The sequence below is a fragment of the Diospyros lotus genome, chromosome 4 (genome assembly GCF_014633365.1).
Source record: "Diospyros lotus cultivar Yz01 chromosome 4, ASM1463336v1, whole genome shotgun sequence".
Taxonomy (NCBI): Eukaryota; Viridiplantae; Streptophyta; class Magnoliopsida; order Ericales; family Ebenaceae; genus Diospyros; species Diospyros lotus.
The window spans coordinates 9,818,111-9,844,984 of NC_068341.1; the positions used below are offsets into that span (position 1 = coordinate 9,818,111).

The 26,874-nt window shown below is 38.9% G+C and overlaps 1 protein-coding gene across 1 annotated transcript; it reads right to left on the reverse strand.

Moving 5' to 3' along the window:
• Window positions 1-255: 255 nt before the first annotated feature.
• Window positions 256-26,291, reverse strand: LOC127799035 (inositol-pentakisphosphate 2-kinase-like). Its single transcript, XM_052332730.1, is given in 10 exon segments — window positions 256-895; window positions 2,929-3,118; window positions 3,573-3,637; window positions 3,640-4,171; window positions 4,391-4,501; window positions 4,628-4,668; window positions 12,712-12,859; window positions 13,430-13,648; window positions 25,851-25,966; window positions 26,046-26,291. Coding segments are annotated over 10 exon segments (1,581 nt in total). The 5' UTR covers window positions 26,191-26,291; the 3' UTR covers window positions 256-881.
• Window positions 26,292-26,874: the final 583 nt, after the last annotated feature.

The following is a 26,874-nucleotide window of genomic DNA, read 5'->3' on the forward strand; positions in this document are numbered from 1 at the left end:
GAGAATATATGGAATTACATGTATAGACACTATGTGACAAACTACCACTCTGATGTAAAAACATTTAAAGAACAAGAATCCATCAAATAAATGCAAGATCTCAAATATAAATGACCAAATTTTAGGTAAACTTGATGGTGAATGTCATTTATTACTGTAATATGAAGTTTGGTGCAATACATATATTCCGGGCTTCAGATCTTATATGACCATATAAGAATACAAAAATAAAAAATTGCATGCTAAACCAGTGAATACTTGAATCGGGGCTGTTTACATGCGACATGACTTTGGGAGTCATCATTTTATGCCGGCATAAAAATCTATGTTTAGAACAAGTAGAGAACATGACAGCAAATATAATAAAAGCTTAGGAGAAAACTGAATCAGAACCCTAGTGTCAGACCCCTATAGAAAAGACACTGGTGAATGGCCCAATACCTTCAAACTCAAGCACCACATCTATTAGGAATGATGTTCGCGCTCATTGTGGGTGTTGTACAACAGCATTGCAACACTAACAATAACACCTCATAGCACTCACCTTATGGCTGAACAATACATGTTGAATCACAACAGATCATGGTTCCGACATGTATAGCCAGTTTATTAGAACAAAAAAAGAAAAAAAAGAAAAAGAAAAAATCTAAACACTAGTTTTCTATTGAATTCTGCTTAGGAATTCAATTTTGCTAAACAAGGTAAATCCATCTTCTTGCTGCTCGATATGGCCGCCATTCCTTCAACAAGGTAACATAACATCCAGTAGTATGAATAAATATCATGTCGGTTCAGGATGGAAAAAGAACTGAAGTAGTTGAAATATCGCTTTCCTTGTAGTGGAGTAAGAGCCTGGTCTGTCTCCTTCCTTGTGTCAGCGATTAAGCATCCAAAGCTGCAGTGCAAATGCTGATTGAATAATTCATGTAGTCATATAGTGAAACGGGTATTCAGAACAGTAACCCATGTACATGCCAAATTACCTGAACTAATTTTTTTTTTTTTTTTTTGGGGGGGGGGGGGGGTGGTGGTGCAAGGGGGGAGATGAGGACTAAAAATTGCAAGACATTAGGTTATTTATGTGGCATGATTCATCTTTGTAGTCTAGTTGCTTAGTCTTCTGTCATTTTACTTTTGTGTTCTTTTTCTTTTCTCTCTTTCTTTTTTTTTTTTTTTTTTGGGGGGGGGGGGGGGGGGGGGGGGGTGGGTTGTGTTGGCCCTGTCTGGCTAAGGTCCTTAGTAACTGAGAACACACAAACAATGGCCATAGGTTTGCAGCTTAAAATTTTTCAGTTATTTTTCCCCGATCTAACTGAAGCCTCCGTACAAAGGGTAATACATAGTGGATGGAATTGTCTGGCACTCACATCCTGCTTCGATTATTTCTTTCCCCCTTTATTCAAACACGAGTGCCAGGCTAAACCATCAATTCAAGACTCCAATTAATGTCTTATAGCTCATTACCCGAGTGTTATAAACATTGAAATAAGAGAATTAGAAAATAATCAGACAAAAATCTAGAGAACTTAAATCTTGAAGCTCCTAAGACTACAAATTAGATTTGAAACGCTTTTGCAGGCATATTGTATATGTCCAGGTGACTGGCTAGAGAATTGTGACCATTGTCATGTATTCTTCCAGAAAACAGTACACATATGAAGTTTTGACATCATTATGGTAAAAATTAATGCTTATATAATTATTAACCTAGAGGAAAAATATGACCAGAACACAAAATAGAGTTGCCAACTAATTTCGAGTTCTATATTCCCCAAAAATTGAACTATTGGTATTAAAATTAAGGGAAAAAAAATATCATCAACACAGAGAAGAAAAGAGGGACAGAAATATAACTCGAACATGGTTGTTAAATTGCATATTGATAATCATTCAATCTGTCTGCAGTCTGCTAAGGCAAGGGATTCTTTGTCCAGAATTGGGTACAAGGTAAAAGTAATTAGGCAATTATCTAACCTTAATTCAAGCACCCATCAGAAGGCCACACACACACACACAAAAAAAAAAGGACATTCCCAGTGCACAAGGCACACTGCTAGCCTTACCCTTCTTGTTTTTGGCAAAAGATTGTTTTCACACACTTGTGACCTTCCAGTGTCTAAAGAACAAGGGTGCAGAGAGTAATAATTGCACATAGTCAATGCATTGAAGTACAACGATAAGGGTTCAGCGGAACTCAAAATAATTAAGTCAAAATCAGTCCTCTAGAAAGTTGAAGATCACACAGCCAGTCAGAGCAGTTGCTTTAGTACAAGAAGGAGAAAAGAAGTTGTCCCTCATAAGTTATACAGTTTGTTACGCTCAATGGGCTTATGGATGCAGCAGACCTACTAACTTTAGTCATTTTCAACACCATATTTGAGTCTGGTTTCCAAGGTCTTGTTATCTCTTATAAAATTTTTATGCTAACAAGAAGATAATAGAACCGTCATCCATTTCTAAGGCAGAAAAAAGAAATAGGGTTAATCCAATCTTATACATTAACACTCTGTGTGTATGTTATATACTTAGGTTTCAAGAGTAACCAACTTTGAAAATCAGCCTTCTGAACTCTCAAAATTATCCACATTCAGTTTCCGAAATACTGGATATCAGATTTTAGCTGAGCTGAGATAATCAGCTAAGCAGGAAATTCAGCACATGCAATTACACACACATGCACATATAGTACAACAAAAAATAAATAAATATAGAAAAACTATCTACTTTCAGAGCTCCAACTTCCATATCAATTTTTAGTGTAGCTGAGGAAATCAACTGAAGATGAAATCCACTGACAAGTCCATTACAGACACATGCACATATCCACAACATACAAAGCCGTTATCCACCATGTGGGGTTGGCTAACATGCACATATACAACTGAAAAAGAAATACAGAAAAGGATTCCTAAAGCTGCTAGATATTACCAGAAGGATTTCCATTCTGATGGGCATCTTCCACAATGTTGGATGGTCTGAAAGCTTCAGCACTCACAGGTTTTCCCACTGGATGCCCTTTTTTCATCATCTGTGTATAGAAGCTGACAATCCGTTGGTCTAATGCATAATAGTGTTCCATCTTCTTCAAAGGCTTCATGTCAAGATCAATGAAAGATACCTAATATATTGCAACTTCCCTTAGCAATAGATAAGAAGGAAAAGACATTGCACATTGAAAAGGTTCAACTTCTATGCTGGAAAATTTGATGAGGTGAGTACCCACCAACCTTCTAGTACATCATAGAAATACTAAATGAGACTACTAGGGAATAAAATGCAACCTTGTGAGAAGATGGAAAAAAGATACTTTAATACTGCATATATTAGAACTACAAACATGAAATCTTTCAGGTAATACAAAATAAACAGGAAATTCCATGATTTATAGAAATGACTTCACCAAAATTATTTTCATAAAAGTATTACATCCAATTTTTGAGCACTCTAATCTCAAGGTGATCCATGCTTTCACCATACTACATTTTTTTCCATCTGATGCCAAAACACATCCTGATTTATCTGACACAAGTCAAACACAAATTTTGAGGGACAGATCTCCATAGGTGGCATACCTTGTAATCAAAAGTTTGGTTGGTTGCTTCTAGAAATATACTGCTATATGGAGATTCGATATCTCTGTGTCCCTCAGTTTGAAGCTAATCATCATACTCAAGTCCTTTGCTGTTGCAGCTATCAAATAATCCTTCACAATCCTCAGCTTTTCTTCCAAAGACATTGAATGCAAATAGTTGTACCTATCTGACAGTTTTTTGTCACCTAAATGTCTACACACTTTACATGGCTGAGAAATTACATCATAGTACACATGAATTACCCCTTCTATGTCAAAAACATCAAGCTTCTGCACTTTGAGAAGCCAATCTAGCAAACCCGATCCAATAACAGCTTCAGTAACAAGGTGTGGGAAATTTGTTCTACGTAGACCATCATCTGCTGTAATCACGCATTTGAGAACATCTTGAAATGCTTCACCAGTCACACAATTAACCCCATCTGCCCCACCACTAAAGGCCCCATATATGAGGGTACCATTCAAAAAAACACGAAAATTGTTCTGTGGAGTGACAAAGAGAGCGTTGATTGCTTTATGTATGCGGTCCTTGGATCCAGAGAACATATCCAGTGGATCATAATCACTTATTTCTGATATCTGGGAGAAAATTTGAACATGCTTAAATCAAAATTTGGCATGGAGAATAAATAAACAGTTGCATCAGATTAGATGAGATCAGGCTAAATTTATTAACACAATAGGCTCCATGGACCAAAGATCTATATGACTTCTGACCTAGTCATAAACTTAAGATATCATCCATTCCCCAAGCCCTCCTATTCCATAAGTAAAAGCATAGTAGAAGGAAAAAACTACCTCTTTATGATGCAACTTCAATGACTGGTGCATTCTAAAACGAGATATACTCGTTTTAACTGCATTTTCTTCAGATATAAATCTGGAAACTGGGAGAAAGCCACATTTTGGCTGCTTTTTGTAAACAATTAGATTAGAGAAAAAGTAGCAAGATACGAGATAGTTACAGAGAAAAACTGATGAAAAAGTCTTAGAAAGAGAAGAAATGAAAACAAGTTATCTGTTGAGGGTAAGCACCTTTATTTCAACAGTTATGCAGAATTCCCCTTTAAGATTATCTGAGAGAAGAAGTATATCATTATACCACTCACAAGATTTATTAAGAAATAAAGAACCAAGTTTTGAGCCTTGAATAATGGGAAATTTTCTTGATCAATAATATATAAGAAATTTTTAGAAACTAAACTTACAGCATACCAAAAACAGAGTGATAAGCAATCAAATCAAACCAAGCAGAACATCCAGAAGTTTTGAATTGGAGTTCTACAAGGCCAATTCAGTTGGATAAAATCATGTGTTTTATTATTTCCAGTACATTTTGTCTTTTGAACCTTCATTCATTTCTTCTACTCACTTTGGAATAAGTTTATTGCTTGAATTTGTTCTTTATCCTTCTATACTTTTATTGCTTTCCTCTTTGAGTAGTCCAAAATATCCAGTAAACATGCAACTGTTAGGTCTAAACTTGTGTTGGAAATTCAGAGACAAAAAACTTTGTAATTTGTCTAACCTAAAATAATTTGAATTAAATATGTGCAGGAGTCAATTCTTTCTTTTCAAGTTTCAATGTTGCATCATCTAGGCTTTAGCTAAGAAGAATCTATGAACTTTTAGTGCAATTGTGTCACTTCTTAAGCATTGTAGTAGGATGCCCTATGGATTATTGTTCAGACCACAAACATAAAGTTGCAAATTCCAATAATTACCATGGAATAGAGTTGAATTGTGTATTATTCTTGACCAATTATATTTTCCACGTATGTGTCATGGCACACCCGTGAATGCAACTACTCCTAGCCCCGATTGAATTAGGAGTGGGTTTCGACCAACACAAACAGAACAAAGCAAGGGAGGGGAAGAACAAGAGTGAAGAATGAGAGAGGGAAGAAGAGAGAAGAAGAAGAGAGATTGGAGCAATGGAGGAGAATCAATTCTGATATTATCATTCGATAGTCCTTTCTCCAACAAGCTGGGAATATATAAACACTCGGTGGGTGGGGACTGCTACAGTAGATCCTTTCCCCATGCGGTTATAACCGCTTCTTTGTCCTATTCCCATCCACGTGGGGAATCCTCCAGCTAATATCACTAGGGAAATTACAGCAAGAAAATACCAAATTACAGCAATAAGGAAATGACAATAGTAAGCAAAAAATAAACCAAGACTTTAACTATATGATGTAGCAGCCCTAGGTCCCCTCCCGTGACAATTCCCCCCTCCTTACACCTTTCTTGTCCTCAAGAAATGCTGAGGAGACTGGCAGCTCTAGGGAATCGTGTGAGCAGGCTAAGCAGGTACTCCCAAGTATCACTTCCTGCTGCACCACCCTGCCATTTTACCAAGACTTGGATGAGTGGAACCCCTTGACTATGAATTACCCACCTATCCAAAATAGCTTCCGATTCTTCCAGGCTGTCCTCTCCCTTAGAGATAGTGGGCATCGTGGGGTTCACTTGCTCAGTCCCTACTGTTGCCTTTAACAGGGAGACATGGAAAACTGGGTGGATTCGAGTCCCCTCTGGAAGTTGTAGTCGGTAAGCCACCTTTCCTATCCTTTCCAATATGGTAAAAGGCCCAAAATATCTAGAGGCCAGCTTTGAGACCCACTTTTTAGTAATAGCCTTTAAGTGGTGCTTCCTCAACCTTAGGTAGACCTTCTCCCCAACCTCAAATTCCCTGTCACCCCTCTCTTATCCGTAGCTTGCTTCATCCTATTCTGAGCCGTAGCCAATTCTTGTTTGAGCTGCTGCAATACCTCCCTTTCTCTGTTGCAAATACTCTTTTATCGAGGCAGAAGTGGAATGTTCTCCTATGGCTGGTAGTAACGGAGGCTTATAACCGAAGAGAGCCTTGAAGGGAGACACCTTTAAGGAAGAGTGTTGGTTGGAATTGTACCACCATTGGGCTAAAAGACAGCCATCTGTGCCAACTCTTGGGTTGCAAGATGCAGATGCACCTCAGATAATTCTCCAGACCCTGGTTTACTCGCTCAGCGTTGCCATCCGTCTAAGAATGATAGGCCGAAGACATGTTCAGCTTAACACCCAATGCCTTCATAAGTTCTTTCCATAGGGCGCTTCTAAAGACCTTGTCTCGGTCGAAGATAATAGTGGTAGGAACCCCATGCAAGGCTGCCACTTGATCTATGAAAATTCTAGCCACCTCTTGGGCTGTATAAGGATGGGTCAACCATATAAAATGAGCAAATTTCGTGAACTGATCAACCACCACCATTATACTATCTTTTCCCTCAGATCTGGGCAGCCCTTCAACGAAATCCATAGAGATGCTAGACTAAGCTTGCTCAGGCACCGGCAGGGGCTGTAGAAGCCTTGGGTAGGCCACATTCTCAACCTTACACCTCCTGCAAATGTCACAGCCCAACACAAACCTTCTTACCTCAGCACTTAACCCCGGGCCAATGGAAGAGCTGCTTCACTCGTAGGTAAGTATTTTGAATGCCGAAGTGCCCTCCCAGTGGAGATTCATGTAGTGACTACAGGATTTTCTTCTTGAGGTCTTTTTTATTCCCAATGACAATCCTGCCCTAGTGTCTCAACATTCCATCCACTAGTGTATATCCTTCAACTCCTTCAGATCCCATGGCTAGCTTTTCCAGCAACTCCTTCACTGTTGCATCCCCTTCATAGCTTTCGATCACTTGTTGACACCACTAAGGGATAATGGTAGTTATGGCTGCCACACTTCCCTCTTCATGACACCTTGACAATGCATCAGCAACCACATTTTCTTTTCCCTTCCGGTATTGTATCAAGTAGTCTAATCCCATCAACTTGGCCATTCCCTTCCTTTGTAACTATGTTTATAGTTTCTGCTGTAGTAAAAACTTCAAACTCTCGTGGTCCGTTTTAATTATAAACCTCCCTACTTTGAAGTAATGTCTCCATTTGTCAACCGCCATCAATACCACAATGAACTCCTCCTCATATATGCTAAGCCCCACATGTTTTGGGCCCAACGCTTGGCTTAGAAATGCCAAGGGCCTCCCTTCTTGCACCAAGACTGCCCCCACACCCGTTCCACACGCATCAGTCTCCAAGACAAAAGGGTTTACTGAAATTAGGCAGCCCCAATACCAGCACTCTACTCATGGCCTTCTTAAGCTCCTCAAAAGCCCTCTCAGCTTCTGGTCCCCAGCTAAAATTGCCCTTTTCTAGCAGTTCTATTAGCAGTTTGCTGAGGATTCCATAATTTTTAACGAACTGCCGGTAATACCCGGTTAGGCCTAGGAACCCCCTCAAGGATCTCACGGACTGAGGCCTTAGCCAGGACACCATCGCCGACACCTTCTTTGGGTCCGTACTAACCCCTCCCTTAGATATAATGTGCCCTAAATATTCCACTTGCCCTTGACCAAATGTAGATTTAGATTTTATAATGAAAAGCTGGTTAGACTTGAGGACATCCAAGGTGATTTTGAGGTGAATTAGGTGTTGGCTAAGGGAAGGGCTGTAGATTAATATGTCATCAAAGAACACAAGCATAAATTTTCGAACATAGGGTTCAAATATCCGGTTCATTAGGGACTGAAAGGTGGCCGAGGCAGTGGTAAGCCCAAATGGCATTACTAAGAACTCAAAGTGTCCGTGGTGGGTCCTAAAGGCTGTCTTATGTACGTCTTCCGGTCTCATCCTAATTTGATAATACCCCGAACGCAAATCAAGCTTTGAAAAGATTTGGGCGTGGTGAAGTTCATCTAGGGGGTCTTCCACCAAGGGTATAGGGAATTTGTCTTTAATGGTTATGGCATTAAGTTGGCGATAGTCCACACAAAATCGCCATGACCCATCTTTCTTTTTGACTAATAGGACAAGTGAAGCAAAGGGGCTTTGGCTAGGTCTAATAATGGACTATTGAAGCATTTCCCTCACCATTTTCTCTATTTCAGTCTTTTGGAGAGGTGGGTACCGATAGGATCTTACATTAATGGATTTGGTATTTGACTTTAGGTGAATGGTGTGGTCATACGATCTGGCGGGAGGTAGGGAATTAGGTTCCATGCAAAGGTCCTCGTAATCTGCCAACAGTTCATTAATGCAATTTAAGTGGCTTACCTAGTCAAGGAGCTCCCCCGTTGTGCTGATCGTCAGGTAGGCCTTCCTAAACCCTCTTGGAAATTCCTCCAAAGTTATGATGGAAAAGAGATTGGCCAACTGAATCCATTTCCCCTTGAGCACCTTCTGCAACCTCCTCCCTGTTATCATTTTGCATGTTCTAGCTTCCTTACCTCATGTCAAGGTCATTCTTCTTCATTCCTTTTCAAATGACACCTCCATTCGGTTGAAATCAAAACTAATCGAGCTTACTCCCTTCATCCAATCCACCCCCAGCACTACTTCACATCCCCCCAGTTATAACAATTTGAGGTCTGCTTTGAATCGCTTGGCTTGCATCTCCCAACATAACCCATTGTAAGCTGATGTACTCATTACTTGCTGGCCATTGGCCATAGTCACACTCAAAGGGGGCGTACCTGTGAGCTAACACCCCAGACACCCCAGCTTCTTGGCCATGCCTTCATCTAAAAAGCTATGGGTACTCCTACTGTCAATTAGGACCATCAAGCCTTTCCCCTTTAACCTATCCTTCTACCTTCATTATTTTGTTGTTGGGTACCCCCTTCAAGGCATGGATGGATATCTCTCCATTATCCTCCTTGGCCTCTTCCTCCTCTTCTTCTTCTGTTATTGCTTGTTCAGATTCCTCATTACCTTCCAGCAACAGTATCTGCCTCTTACACTAATGGCCCGCATGGTATTTCTCTCCACACCAGAAGCACAATCCCGCCAGCCTTCTCTGTTCCCTTAGTTGTTCTCCAAAAGAAGTTGGGTTGGGGCCTGTCACCCCTCTCACCCCGCTACTTCCTCTCATCTAATCCCGGTTGGGGTGTCTTCCAGCAGCATTAGATGAGCCTCCTACCATGCCCCTCGTTTGTTGCCTCTGCTTCCTCATTAAGGCCTCCACCACCAACTTCTGCAACCTAGCATTCTCGGAGGCTTGCTCAACTGATTGAGGCCTCAACACCTTCACCATTGGTCTGAGTTCGTCATTAAGGTCACTTAAATAACTTGAGGCCTCCAAGAGGTAGGGATTATGTTGGATCATGAAGATCTCAATTCCTCAAAATGTTTATGGTAGCTCTCCACACTTTCGATTTGCCTCAGTTTGTTAAATTCCTCCACAATATCCTCCATACTTCTTTCCCCGAACCTCTCGCACACTTTCTCAAAGAATTCCCCCCAAGTGTAGGTCCTTCCCTACCTAAGGCTTCCTTGATACCAGGCATCCACCATCTCATTGAAATGAACCGTAGCCAGGGGTACTCTCTGCCCTTCAGGGATACCATACCACTCAAACATCCTTTCGCATTTCCTCAGCCACCACTGAGAATTAACTCCCTCGAAGGTGGGAATATCCATCCGAGGCATTGGGAACCCTGAGTGATGATTTACAGGTCTGTCCCGAGCCCTATCCATCAACCCAGCCAGCTCTTCTTCCGGTTCTGCTTCAATCTCCGAGGTTCCGCGTTCCCCATTAGCTTCATTCCTCTGTAAGATTGGTTATGTGTGCTCTCGAGGTGGAAAATCATGAGACAACCTTCCTCGGTTTTGGCGAGCGAACATAACCATGAACTGTTGCATTTGAGCACCCAGTTCGTCTCGCACCCTTGCGATGGACCCTTCCAACCTCCGCTTCATTCCATCCATGGAGCTCTAAACTCGTCTGTCTAATGCCATGATCTCCTCGTGGCCACGGGTAGCTCCTAACTCCAGCTGGTCGATCCGATTTTGACAATCGATCATGGCAGAGCTGGCCTTGTTGCAATTGTGCTTCCAAATTCTTCATACGAGTCCCTTCTGCCATAACCGACTTCTTTCTCAATCGGCCAAGAAATGTGACTCTGATACCAAATTGTCATGACACACCCGTGAATACAACTACTCTTAGCCCCGATTGAATTAGGAGTAGGTTTCGACCAACACAAACAGAACAGAGCAAGGTAGGGGAAGAACAAGAGTGAAGAATGAGAGAGGGAAGAAGAGAGAAGAAGAAGAGAGATTGGAGCAACGGAGGAGAATCAATTCTGATATTATCATTTGATAGTCCTTTCTCCAACAAGCTGGGAATATATAAACACTCGGTGGGTGGGGACTCTATAGCAGATCCTTTCCCCATGCGGTTATAACCGCTTCTTTGTCCTTTTCCCATCCATGTGGGGAATCCTCCAGCTAATATCACTAGGGAAATTACAGAAGGAAAATAACAAAATTACAGCAATAAGGAAATGACAATAGTAAGCAAAAAATAAACCAAGACTTTAACTATATGATGTAGCAGCCCTAGGTCCCCTTCCGTGACAGTATGCTATAGAATCACCGTGGATTCACCATTGGAATAGTGGGCCAATTTCTAATAGCTGTGGAATTTCAATGACCACCATAAAGGTAACTGTTCAAATGGTCCGTGAAAAATATAACTAATTGGGAAAGTCTTTATCTTGAAATTTGCATTAAATAAGCATGCAAGTTTTTGAGACCTATAAAAGAGCCTCTTTTCATCACAAACATAGGGAGAAAACCCTAGAATACTATCTTGAAATTTGCAATAATAGTTATTTTTAAAAAAAAAAAACTCTTAACATGAAAAGAAAAATATAAGCCAAATATTAGGAAAATGATCTCTCAACTTTAGAATTGGTACTCTTTTCCCACTACGGGAAAAGTGGGACAGCAATATTTAAGGGGCTATGCTAAGCACATATGGACCATAATAGCATGCATAACTGTTAAGTTAGAGCCATAATCTCTACCAGGTAGGCTATAAGTGGTGCTTCTAGAGGTTATAAAGGGTTTACGGGCTACAGTTCAACTGGCATCAGGTTTTAGTGGAAAAAAAGTCTTTTTGTCTTGTAGTATCTCTCTCTCTCTCTCTCAGTGACTAGCCAAGACATATATCTCCATCCTACAGCTTGGTAGGAAGGGACTTCCCATCTCGGCAGAGCCCCTTTGTTTCTAGCAGACGAGAATTCATATTGTCCCAAGCTGGAGAAATGCCCTCTGAACTTCCTAGGACTAGGCAACTCAAGGTACAATAGCTAAGATGAATCACTATGTTTAGGTATTCTTAATCAAAGGAAAATACCAAGGATGTAAACTAAGGATATATTGAGAAGATCTCACCTAAGAAGATTTAATGAGGATGCCTTAAGCCTAAAGACAAGCAATGGAGTGCTAAGGAGATTGGCTTAAGCCAACAATTGAGATCCTCTGTATGTTATTCCTAGCCTAGGGTATCTTTCCTGAGGAAAGGTATGAGACAGGGCAGACTGCTGTCTTATAAGTTATTAAGTCATGGCATTTAGCCATATGAGTTTTGACACTGCCACATGGAGGATCATAAGCTGTCTTCAAGTAGCACTATCATGACACCCAACAAATGCCATGTAGCAACTATTATACATGCACCCACATCCTTAAATGATAAATAGACTACAATTCCACATTACAAGCTGTAAATACGATAACGAATTCATTTCAGCATTCTCTGCTTTATTTTTGTCATTCTTTGATCATTATGACTAACTACTTCTATTACCAATTAAATAAATAATTTAGCAAACTATGTAAATACAAGTCAAATTCTTATTTTCTTAAGATTTTAGAAAAGTAAATGCCAAAATATATTATACTTTGGGACTATAGTCTCTTAAGTTTTTCATTTCCATGGCTGGATTCCTTTCCTTTATTTAGTGTGATTACATACAATTGTGGGCTGCCCTTGTATTTAAATAAGGGTGGAGGAAGAGAAAATTTTACTATGAACAACTATAGCAAACATAAAGGACCAAGGTTTGACTACAATTCAAGGTTCCCCTGCGGCATAATGAATTGCGATAAAAAGTGCCAAAGCTAAAGCCTAACACCCTTTAAATGAGTTACTGGAGCCATGTTCCTTGCTTTAACAGGGTGACACTTACCAAAAGTGAGAGATTTGTGCTTGTACAAGTTATGCTATAGGGAACTTCTGCAGAACACAAGCAGAAGATACAATCTAAAAGCATTCAACAGATGGTAATTACCATGGGGGAAAACTGAATGATCCGATATTAGAAGGCCAGAGTTACAGAGGGTGTTGACTTTGGCAGCATCAACTCGCCAAGGAGGCCGCTGAAGAAGAACGTTCTTTTCAACCGATTCTAGAAACTCCCTTGATACAAGGATTTGAATCTGAAAAATATGGCAAAGACAACAGTCAGAAATTTCAACGATGCATTAAATGATCATGATGTTTCTGAGGTGATGTAAAAAATACAAGATATTTCTGTAAGTTTTGACTAACACTTAATGACAAATATTTATTTTCCTATAGTTAAGTGCCTAATTGCCATACTTCCAGGGCATGAATAAAAAGATTCAAGCTCTTTCTGGTTTCTCCTCTGAATGGAAAGAGGACCAAAGGACAAACATGTCTCCATGACAGATTACTGAACATATATGATTGTATGCAGCTTCTAGATGATGCAATGAATATAAATTTCTGGATAGGCTGTAAGGAATTCAGCTCTAAAAGTTGGTGTAAATATCACCCTACAAGAAGCACCTCTTAAACAAATATACAAACAATGACACCAGTGTGGCTGCTCCACAACCAAAAGTAAAATTTCACAAAAGATGCCATAATTTATACCCTCAATTTAATCTCTTCAATTATAAAAATTGGAAAAATTTAGCAATACACAAAGGAAAAAGTTTGGTATAACAAAATTCCAGCAAATCTGTATCGCCACAGCAACATACCCCAGCATCAACATGCTTGAAACCTAGCAGTGGACTGATTACATGTTGCACATATCTTTGCTTCACAATTTCCCTTGTTGGGGCCGACACAAGGTCTGCTGTTTCTTTCCATAGAAGGCACTCATCCTTACTCAAGGCAGGATGACAACCCTCAATGATAGACACATGTGTAGGGGATCCATTCCTAGGAGCTTTTTGTATGCGTAGCACCTTCCCAACCTATACAGATCAGAAGAAAAAAGCTCTAAGTGACAAAGATATGCTAGCCAGCCCATTTTCAAGCATCTCTACTACAACCTCCTTTTTTATTCATTTTTATCAAACACATTTTTCAGCTTGCCAACGGAAATTGTAGGAAATATAAAGCCTGAAAGTTGCCTCATTCAGACAAGTTCTTGACAAGGAGACAAGGAAATTTCATGGTTTCAATTAAAAAATGAGTTCTTGAAAATCATGCAAATACAAGAATTTGATTTGTCACCCACTCGTAGCAGCAACAGGCAATGCAGTCAATAATGGAAACCCATGAGGACTCCCTTTCTATGCGCACTCACAAAAAATACTCATTAGCAATAACAAGAATTCTTGCCAATATACTTGGTGTAACACCCCGCTTTTCCCCAAGCATGCGTTAACCCGAGATTTCGAAAATATATATTTTTTTTCAACATACACTCAACATAAATCAAATCTCGACAATCCCAATTCACCTTCTCAGCATATCAAACTTAATAATCAATAAGCTAAGACAGATGATATCATCATAAATGCGGAAGCAAGATTGAAACCACAAATGGTACATAACTATAAACGTTTAATTTATAACATTGAAATCGTACCATTGTTTTACATCATAACCTCAAAACATAATACATAGAGTCTCGTTTCTCAGAGATAACAAGTAAACACCTCAAACATAATCAAAAGATATGCTAAAGATCCAATGTGTAAGATAACGGCTACATCTCGAAAACATCATTTCCCTTGGCACCACTTTCACCTGGAATGTTTGAATATTTCAGGGACATAGTCTAAATTATATGCTGAATCATCTAAATGAGTGTTCAAAAACATTTTCATGAATATATGCAAGACCATGAAACAAAACCGACATATCCCAACATGTCATTGCCCAAGAGAATCCCACACAACACTTTAACCCGTACCCCGAGGAAAGGGTAATCTCTCTAAAGGTAACACAATCACATTGATACATTGACATAACACAATCTTAACTTAAGAAGGGCAACATCAACGCATCTCTCCGACATCTCGGGAACAATTATTACCACTCCCGACACGGAATGGTCAACATCAACGCAGGAACCTGACTCACCACAATTACGTCAAAGATTACATTCCCACTCAAAAGTATCCCGGAAACACTACCCATGTCCCATACATGTGCCAATGCCATTACCACAACATGAAATGATCCATTACATAAAATGACATTTCAATGCACATAATTTAATGTACAAAATTCAATGCATTTGGATAAAACATTTTGGGATGAACCTCCCACGTGAAACAACCATTCACAGGTTAAAACATTCACATGCAACAAAATCAATTTTTCGGTACAACCACTCACCTTAAATGAAATTCAGAATGCCTTGAAATTCAAGCTCAACCTCGACTCTGGTGCTAAGCCGCTAAATTCTGAGCCCGACACGTTTTTCGAGTTTCAAATAAATTTCTAGAATTTTTCAAAAACTTTTTACTATTTTTCCCTTTTCTTTTTCTTCCTTCCTTTTCTCCTCCTCCTCTTCTTTTCTCTCTTCTCCTTCTTCCTGCCTCTCTTCCTTCCCCGCCTTCTACCCATGGCACCTAAGCCTATTTATAGGCTTCCCTCCCTTGGTGACCAAGCATCATATGCATTATTTTAATGGTATGCTTGCCTACCACTTCACTTGGGCATCACACACAAAGCTTGGCCTCCACTCATTCACTTGCATAATATATATATATATATATTGTAGAATTCTTGCCCACCACGCACACACTCACAGACATATACATATATATATAATTTATATAATATACTATACATAATGTATAATTTATTAAAATCATTATAAATTCCTCAATTAAATTCTTAATCCCACTTTAGGCATTGCATAATTGCAATTATATTCTCAAATATTAAATTAATAATCACTGAGATACTTAAAATCTAAAATTAATAACTTAAGACTTACTCGATAAGTACGTTTTTGTCCCAGCGCCCTCACGGGACCCTTGTTTTATCCCGAACCACTTCAAGGTTGATCCTTATGCAAAACTGGAGCCCCCTCAGGATTTCGTTGACTTTCCGGAAGTCCCCTACGACAATTCAATTTTTCAGCCTGAATCATAGTTATACCGAAAACAGTCTCAATTCTGATTTCTTTTAATACTATAAATCTTATCTTGGGATGGTCATTGTTATGATTAGAAGCTCTTAGAAACTGATTCAAGACTTAGATTTAACAATCTCTCTAATCTCCTCACCCGGAAATCAAGACAACAACAGAATATATTTAACAACAATTGAAAACAGTAAGGAAATGAAAGATAAGAACATTCAAACCATCCAAGAAGCACAGAATTATCCTAGTTCGAACTGCTTTAAAGCAATCCTACATCCAACCTTCTCTCCGAAAATAAATCCACTAGAAACCGGTTGAAACAAGATACAAGAACCTCCTTTCTCTCCCTCACACAAGTTCACTGCACTCTCAAGAGAATACGAGGACTAACTTTATCTCTAAGCCTTTCTCTATCTCTCTCTCTCTCTCTCTCTCTCTCTCGGCAGCATCACTTGCATATAGAGAACAATCAGAATGATTTGTGTGTTATTACCGACTGCAAGCTCTCGCCTTCTATTTATAAACTATAGGGTGGCAGCAATTACAAGGGTTTAGAACTTAGCTTATACAAAAGACTAACATACCCCTCATAATAAAATAACTAAGTTAACTAATCTAACTTAGAATAAAAAATACAGTCAGAAAAATATCTTCATTCTAACAGGTACTTCTCTTCAACTTCTAGAGCTAATCTTCCATGCAAAAACCCAACAAATCTCCACCATTTTTGCATGATTATCTTCTAGAATCCGGCTCCATCAATCTGATCTCTTCTTGGACTTGCTAGAACCTGATCACTTCAAAACAAACACATCAAAGAAAACAAATCAATGCTGTAAAACATAACAATGGATCACCTTTGGATAAATTTCAGCTGCAATAACTAAACCTGCAACTCTCATTAGATATTATCCTCCTCAAGGGATTTCCTAATGAATAACTTTTCCTAACATCAATATGATTGATATACTCCATGGAGGGACTAAAGACTAAGCCAAATGGACTGCCCATTGGCTGTTTCAACTCCTCCTACCTAGACTATATTTTAGGGTTCATGCTGCATACAAAATGCAACATATACACCTTAAATGCATAATTTCCAGCTAGGCACACTCCACCATAAACCAAATCCATACATGATGTTATTCCTTAATCCCAAAGGTTCCAACCTTTTACACAGCATCACATCAACAGTGCACCTTACCTGGATTGGCCTTAACACTGCTAGACTTCCTCTTAGCTCCCAAAACCAGCATTTAGGCTTTACCACTGACTTTCTCTAATGTTTGCTTCAAACAATCAGAACTGCTCATCTCTACCTATCAGTCTACCAAGATATGCTTAAGACTAGGGTAACCTAGGCTGCCATAAGCTGTCATATTCTTATTCCAACCTCTATGCCTTATCATTCCAACTTCTCCTCCTTCCAACAATCTCAAACACTGAATTACCACCTCAGCTACACCTTGAGATTCCCATTGGATAACTATCAATGAAGCTGCCTTACACTTCCTAGGCATACCATTGAAATTGACACAGCTACTCCTATGCTGACGCAGCGTGTAGTGCGAGTGTGAAGAAAACACACCAAAATAAACCCTTGAAAGAGCAAACTCCAATGGCCGAAGCTTGGCTTTCAAGAAGACGCAAAAACAAAACTGTTTTGCTAAGAAAACCCAAATAGATTGCTGAAATTTGATTAAGAAAAACTTGATTACAAACTCTAGATCCTAGGCATATTTATAGTATTTGGCTAATCCAAATCCATCTAATATTTGTAAACAAAATCCAACTAGAATTCTAATAGAAATAAATCCTAAATAAAAGTCAACTAAAATCCTAATAAAAATAAAACCCTAATCAAACATGAAGTAGAATCCTAAATCAAGTAGAAACATGAAATAGAATCCTAAATCAAGTAAAAATATAAAATAGAATCCTAAATCAAGTAGAATTCTAAAACTTAAGAAGTATTAAAATAACATTATGGCACTACTATTTTGGTGATACTGTTCCGGTTTGGTTGGGTCGGCCTTGGGCCGAGTCTTGATTGGTGACTGCATCATTCACCTTCACTTGAGAAAAAATTTGACCTCGAATTTTGATTCTGTTTGGACAAATCCACATCCGATAAGTACGAAGAGAGATTAGCCACTTTGAATGTTTAGAAATACTCATATGATTAGGCAAATCCACGACATAAGCATTGTTATTGGTCTTCTTTGGAATCTTGTAAGGACCATACTTCTTTGGCTTGAACTTGTTCTGCTTTCCTTCTGGAATCCGTTTCTTCTTCAAGAATATCATGACTTCATCTCCAACCTCAAATACCTTGTGCTTCCCATGCTTGTCAGCTGTCGCCTTGTACTTCTTATTTGTGCAACTTTTGTTTGACATCTTCTTGAACTGCTTGAACTTTTCTGCTAAGGGAACATAAGCAAAGACCTTCCTTCCCCTCTTAGCCCTATCTTCATTGGCATGGGTCCAACCATCACCATGTTTGTTGCCCTCCACCTCCATTGTATTATTACTGTTAGATTGAGGACGTTGAACCTTCCATCTTGAGCGTTTCTCTAATCTGGTAGATCTTATTGCCTTCGATTCAACCATGCCAGAGCTTGAATAAACTGTAGAAGGATTTGCTACCATGACCTCCATCTCCTTTACAGTCGCAAGTCGATCAGAAGAAACACCACCATCCTTGGGTTGCGAAGCAATGCTTGAGCCATCGGGATTGGAAAATACCCCAATATGAGTCAATAACCTTGGAGTTTCTGCCATGTTAGCAGCATAAATCAGACCTGAGTTTGCAAATGTTGAGGTTGCTGGGACAACATAATCTTCAAAATCAAGCTCCACTTTAGAAGCTTTGGTTTGATTCTTTTCCACTATGGGTAACAAAGTATAACGCACACCTTCTTTCTCAAGCTGATATGTGTTCTTCCTACCCGAGTGCTTAGCATCCACATCAAATTGCCAAGGCCTCCCAAATAAAATATGGCAAGCATCCATATCAACAATATCACAATAGACTTCGTCGGAGTACCTACCAATAGAAAAAGGTACCCTGCAATGTTCATCCACATGTATGCCACCAATTTCTTTGATCTATCCAATCATGTAAGGGCTTTGATGTTTTTCAGAAGTTAACATCTTTGCCACCACGTCTCTTCCTATGATGTTCTCCTGACTTCCACTATCAATAATCAACTCAAAGATTTTTCCTTTCACCGTACACCTTGTGCGAAAAAACTTATGCCATTGAGTAGTATCTTCATTCTTTTGAGATAGCATTAACTTCCTCACTACACAGGTATATTCCCCATGTCCATAATCTTCTTCGTCATCCTCCCCATCAAGCCCGCAATATACTTCCTCTTCAGCAACATCTTCCTCTTCCTTTTCTACAATGTTAACTGTTTTCCTCCTTGGACAATCACTAGATCGATGTCCAACCTCATTGCACTTGAAACATTTTAAAAGAATAGGCTTTGCATAAGGATTAGGGGATTTTGGAAGATTAGAAGTAGTACCTCGAATGTTTCCCCTCGTTGTAGCCTTATTAGGGTTGACTGTATGGGGTGGATTAGAGGGTTGCGCTCCTTGAACCGACTTGCCTTTATCAAAAGCTGGTTGTTTATTTTCATTCCCACTATACCAATGATAGTTGTCATTACGAGATCTCTCACTCAACATTAACTCAGCCCTTAAAGCTAAGTTCCTTGCTTCTTGCACACTCAGAACCATCTGAACCCCAATTTTATCACGAATAACAGGCTTCAATCCATTCAAGTAACGAGTTGCTTGTTGATTGTCACTTTCTGACAATTGGTTTCTCTCCGCCAATCGCAGAAACTCAGAGGTATATTCATTCACACTCTTCATTCCCTGTGCACATCTTTGATAAGCTTCAAACATATATTGTTCATAGTCAGGGGGCAAAAACCTACCTCTTAACAGCTGCTTCATTCGTCTCCATGTCTGAATTGGCTGTCGGCCTTCCCTCAATCTCGTTTCTCCTAATCGCTCCCACCAAACAGATGCACCGCCCTTCAACCTGTAAGCCACTAACTTTACTTGTCGTTCATCTGGATCTCCATGTATTAAAAAAAACGGTCAACCTCAGTGATCCAATCCAGGAACCCCTCAATATCAAGATCTCCACTAAAGGTAGGAATATCAACTTTTAGTTTATACTCATCGTTGCCCCAGTGGTTGTGCTGATGCGCATTCCTCCTAACCCCTCTACCACCAGGGTTAGCTATTGCTTGACCAAAATCATCCTCTTCATCGCTATCTTCAATCACTGGTCTTCTAGGATTAACAAGGACATGATTAATGGGTGGTCTTCCCGCTCCGGCTTGATTCACCCCATTATTCAGGTTCCTGTCATCATCAACTCGTAGTAAGGTGCCCAATTGGTTGCTATGTTGCTCCAATCGCTGCTGGATAGTACGAGTTACTTCCCGCTGTTCTTCGATTGCTCTCCAAACTGCGGACAACCCCTGATCACCGTCACGAGGCTGGTTGCTACCGTTACCTTCAAGATTGGCCATCTGATTGGTTGATTAACCGCTCTGATACCACCTGACGCAGCGTGTAGCGCGAGTGTGAAGAAAACACACCAAAATAAACCCTTAAAAGAGCAAACTTCAATGGCCGAAGCTTAGCTTTCAAGAAGACGCAAAAACAAGACTATTTTGCTAAGAAAACCCAAATAGATTGCTGAAATTTGATTAAGAAAAACTTGATTACAAACTCTAGATCCTAGGCATATTTATAGTATTTGGCTAATCCAAATCCATCTAATATTTGTAAACAAAATCCAACTAGAATTCTAATAGAAATAAATCCTAAATAAAAGTCAACTAAAATCTTAATAAAAATAAAACCCTAATCAAACATGAAGTAGAATCTTAAATCAAGTAGAAATATAAAATAGAAACCTAAATCAAGTAGAATATAAATAGAATCCTAAATCAAGTAGAATTCTAAAACTTAAGAAGTATTAAAATAATATTATGGCACTACTATTTTGGTGATACTGTTCCGGTTTAGTTGGGTCGGCCTTGGGCCGAGTCTTGATTGGTGACCGCATAATTCTAAAACTTAAGAAGTATTAAAATAACATTATGGCACTACTATTTTAGTGATACTGTTCCGGTTTGGTTGGGTCGGCCTTGGACCAAGTCTTGATTGGTGACCACATCATATGCACTCAATTTTAACCCCTTGGACTATCATAAGAGACTCCAATTCTTATAATATTTTGGCTTAGGAATTACTTAACTCATAGAGAGATCTTCTAAGCAATAAACCTTGCTTACCTTTCCCTCTAACCTCTAATCTCTTGAGCTACACTATAAGATCACTTTTCCCTTAGTTTAAATTTTCATGGATACTCGCTGATTAGAGACACCTATTTGACCCAAATTAAGCCTTCATGTACTGCTATAACAAATGGCCATGTCTAGCCATTTTCCTAGACTTTTCCCATTTCCCAGCACTTCCTTAATTTACAAATAGACACTTCACAGCACTCCACCTCTTTAACCTAAGGGATCTTTCATCTAAGTCCAAGCCTCTCCCCAAATTTACATGGCTCCATGCCATTCATTTGGACATGAGTGCATCACCTTTTCTTATACAAGAGGTTCAATAACCCAGCCTGTCTTAGCACTCAAGGCAGTGCATAAGCTTCTTAAACCCAGACATTTCATACCTCACTGGTAGATTACTTGAGGTTCTATCTTTTACCCATCCTAGGCAACACTAGACCTTCTATTCCCTTGCTCGTTTCCTGCAAGATGATTCTATTTCCCTTTCCTTGCTTAATCCTGATTTTGATCAACATGGGCTACACTATACAAGACAACACTTGCACACACCTTTTTCCCCTCATTGTTTACAAGGACCCTCACTGCAAGAGCCAAAGCTATCTTAAACACTAGCTTCCTCTCTCTCACAATCTAGCCCAAGCTTACACAATGAATATGACCAAAAATTTTCCAGATTTCTCTATTGCTATACCCTGTCATAGGTTAGTTCAGGACATTCCCAAAAGATTTCTCTTTGCTGTTTTCTTTACACAGCATCCCAGATTTCATCCTTTGCCCTTGGAAACAACTAATTTCATGTAATAGTAGAGTTTTTCCCACATAGGTAAGAACCCTAGCTTTTGAAAGACCTAGGCATACCTATTCCACAACTCTACTACACCTAACCTTTCACACCAGAAGCAATTTCCAGCAAGCTTCCTAAATTCCAGCAAGCTCATATACGCTTGGGAATTTCTTAGGGACACACCATCACCACTAGGTTCACTTCACCTAGCTCCACCATGAGACAAGGCCTAGATAGGTTTCCAAAATATCCTAGAAACTGATTTCTAATGGGTTTTACAGATTTTGGAGACTTCTACATCTGGAGACCTAGTCAAACTACCTGGTTTCTATTCCTATACACCTGCAAATTTTCCCTTCTCCTAATATCCCTAGCCTTAGATACCTCTCCTAGAGCTTGCTCACCATTGTGAGCCATCCTCAAGAAATGCCCTAACCTAACTTATCATAGGCTATCCTTAGTGGATGCAGCTTATCCACAGAACATGCAAGCATGCACCACATAACCTTTATTCTTGAGGGTTGCTTCTATCTCTCTAAGGGATCCTAGCAACTCTTAGCACTCCAATTCTCACTATCTAATTATTCCTAAGGACATTAGGCTTTCTTATTAAAACATGGACATATTTTACAGCTTTTAGAATTCTGGAACAGCTCCACCATGCATCCTATTCTCTACCATCTCCAAATCCCTTAACCTTACTTTGATGCCTAGACAAACCATTCCCCCCTCCACCATGACTCTATGGGTAAAAAACCCTTTCCCTATGAGAATAATACCCTAAACCTAGAACCTATGCTACTTTACTTGCATACCTAGGGAAACTATAGAACATCCTCACTCTCATAGCCAAAGCCACACATGGTGCTTGAGCATTCGGGGCTGGATTTCTCCTGGGTTTCTTTCTCCTTGTTTGGACAGTTTCTCTTGATGTGGCCCTCCTCATGGCAGTGAAAACATTTAAACTGTTTCTTGCCATTCTTAGACTTGGATCTTGACTTCCCCTTTGATTTAAACTCTCTCTTTTCAGTCCTACTTCTAGCAGTAAGGACATCTCCAGTAGATTTTCCTTCTACTTTCTGTTGCAACTCCTTAAGAGTTTAATACTCCAAAAACATCTTCTAGGGATACTTTTCCCTACCATGTTTTAATATATCAACAAAGGTTTCATATGTTTTTGGCAAAGAATGCAATAATACAAGCGCTTTATCTTCCTCATCATAGTTAATATCTATGTTCTCTAAATCAAGACATATTTTATTGAACTCATCTATGTGATTATTTAGTTTCGGCCCTTCTTGCATTTTGAATGTGAAAAACTTTGCCTTTAGATACAGCCTATTAGACAGGGTTTTTGTCATATAAAGACTTTCTAATTTAGACCATAAAGCCTCAGCCGTTTCCATCCTTGAAACTTCCCTAAGAACTTTATCTCCTAAACTTAGAATTAGAGTATTATAGGCCCTCTTGTTGATTTCTTTGCGACGCTCACTGTAATCTTTCTTCTGTTCTTCAGAGGCATTCTCGGGCAGTTTCTGATCTGCCTCTAAAGCCTCTTCTAATCCCAAATTTCCCAACAACGCCCTCATTTTAATTTTTCATAGACCGAAATCATTTGATCCATCAAATTTCTCTATGTCATATCTAGCGGAAAAAGGTGCGGAAGCCATAACAGGGATTAAAACTAAAGATTTCTAGGGTTCTTGGCAATTCTTGAAAGAGTTCTTGGCTCTGATACCAATCTGTTATGATTAGGAGCTCTTAGAAACTGATTCAAGACTTAGATTTGACAATCTCTCTAATCTCCTCACCTGGAAATCAAGATAACAACAAAATATATTTAACAGCAATTGAAAATAGTAAGGAAATGAAAGATAAGAACATTCAAACCATCCAAGAAGCACATAATTATCCTGGTTCGGACTGCTTTAAAGCAATCCCACATCCAGCCTTCTCTCCGAGAATAAATCCACTAGAAACTGGTTGAAACAAGATACAAGAACCTCCTTTCTCTCCCTCACACAAGTTCACTGCACTCTCAAGAGAATACAAGGACTAACTTTATCTCTAAGCCTTTCTCTATCTCTCTATCTCTCAACTGCATCACTTGCATATAGAGAACAATCAGAATGATTTGTGTGTTATTACCGACTGCCAGCTCTCGCCTCCGATTTACAAACTATAGGGTGGCGGCAATTATAAGGGTTTAGAACTTAACCTATACAAAAGACTAACATACCCTTCATAATAAAATAACTAAGTTAACTAATCTAACTTAGAATAAAAAATACAGTCAGAAAAATATCTTCATTCTAACAGGTTATTCTCTTCAACTTCTAGAGCTAATCTTCCATGCAAAAACCCAACAATCATCAATACTATATCATTTTCCTTATACAGCAAGAATCCAGGGCATTCCCTATGGTCAATTCGACGACCTATTTTACTATCAAACCCACTTTTCGGTATTTTAAACTCATCTAATTTACATGGCAACCTTATGCTAAAATGGGGTATTACACTTGGGGTTGTGTATGGGTTAAGTTCATGCTAGATCCATAATGACACTGATGTAGGCACATATCCAAGTTTCTGAAAAGATGACTAAACAAACCCAAGTTGATTTTGGTTGGTTTAGATTGGTTGTTGGGCCTATGCAGTTCAATCTTGATTGAGCTGCTATCACACTCAATAGAATAAACATTTTAAACATTTGTTTTTCCACATTCATTGAATAACATTGAGAAATATTACTTTCATCTCTTCTAGATCACTCATTCATTTTACTAGCACCTTTTGTTTTTCTTCTTCTATGAACTTCACTTGATTCAAATCTCTTGTTTTTCATTCTCTTGCAATTGCCAATTTAAAACATATCTCTTTTCCCATCTTTTGTTTCAATGTCAATCCAGTAGTACAAATTTCCATAAACTTTGACATTGCTTCATTGGGTGCCTTCATTGCTTCTCTTTTGACAAAATATCCCTCTTTTAGTTTTCTTCATTGTGGCATGTATGTAAGGTCTTGCAACAAATTCTCATGGTTTTGATATTTTCTTGTATCTTTTTATTCCACTACAGAGACTCTTTTAATTTTGGGGCTTTCTTTCAACTATCTTAGTATAATTTTTCTCATGTTTTGAATAGTAGTAGCCATCTCAATTCACATTGTTATTCTCTCATTCTACAGTCCAATCTCCTCTACCACACACTTAAACTTGAATATGGTTCTCTTTTCACCTTTTGAATCCCATGATATAATTCTTGGGTTTTGTATTTTCTACCTTCCTTTCTCCTCCATTTTGAAGAAACGGTTATAATTTTCACATTTACGCATATTATCAGCTCTGTGCCGTATAGCGTCCTAGTATATTGAAGACTTCCATGTTATGATATCCATGTCATATCATTTATGTGTCCATGCTTCAGTCGCACAAAAGGGCAAACATACATAGGGCGGTTTCAATTTGATTCCATCTAAGAAATTGTGCCCTATAAACTGAATCAAGAAGATGTCGTTTTAAGATTAAGAACGGAACCAAAACCATCATAGAATCAAACCAAACAACCCAAGAAGGCATGTTTAGTATGGTTCCAGGGCAACTTGGTTCTTCTGTGCAGTGCACGCATCCCATTTCTGCAATTTGTTTTTCTCTGTCAAACAAGTGTCCAAGGATACTCGGGAAAAGAAGTAGAATCTTGTTATACATTTGCATTGAACGAAAATTAGGATGTCAGGAAAGTTAAAAGTAGCGGTTGAATGAATACGTAGTTCTGTTTATTAGGATTGTATAGAACTAGAGTCTCAAGTCTTAGCAATTCTCCAACTAAAAGCCGAACTCTATTCTTATAGCAACAATCCAAAGTGTGAACCAGAAAATGGGCAAAAAAAAAAAAAAACCAATTCAGCATCAAACAGGCTCCGAAGCACGAAAGTTGAGAACATACAAAAGCAGGAGAGGAGCCGCTGTAAGCAAGAACGATATTGGCACCGCCTTCTCCTCTGTAAAGCCAATCGCCTGCGTCCTTCTGCTCCAAAACCACCTCCATCCCGCTGCAAAAACCTATTCAACTTAATCCATCCACAAACTTGATAAAAATACTCAAATAACAACAAAATTTTGATCATTCCAGCAATCATACAGCTTTGAAAAGCTGGATTTAATGGAGAATTCGGTGCCCTAGCAGCTGGCAACGAGACTTCCTTATCCTTGCCTCTTCGATTGCTGAGGTCTGCCGCTTTGGAAGAGCGTGCGTTTGAGAGCCTGATCATCGTCGTCGTCGTCATTATATAATGGAACGGTGCACTACACTGCCGGAATTCCTGCTTCGCGCGGTTGTACGTTGTGCACTGTAAATTTACCCCCAGACCCCTGTAAGATTGGATCCTTGTAGTCAAAGATTATCCGCACTTTCAAAAAATAAAAAGATAGATAATGACTTGAGAGAGTGAATATGCATTGTCTTAGTCCGAGAATATTAGATTGGCGTGGTGCGTGTCTCAACTCTTCTTTAATTTCTTGCTACTTGCTAGTCCCATCCCAAGGGAAAATTTTACAAGTATAGAAAATGGGTAAAATTCTTTTACCCTTACTTAAAGACTATATGGAATTTGATTTTTTTTTAAAAAAAATTATTTCAATTTTAAATTAATAATTTGGGTTCATTTCAATAAATATTCAAATAAATTTTATTTCTATGGCTCAAAATATGAATTTTTTATAATTACCTTAATTTTAAAGAGATAAATGAGACCCATTTATCAACTAACAAAATGTTATCCTTATAATATTTACATGTTCACCTAAATACTACTCTGGTAAAACATCTTGTTGTTGATTACTTTTGATTAAATTTCTTGATTTTTCGACAGTATTATAGATGTCCATCCCAACTTATTAAACTTTTGATTTATGAGCATGGATAAAAGTCAAAAGCATGGGCACTAAGCAGTTTAAGAAAATAAAAGACG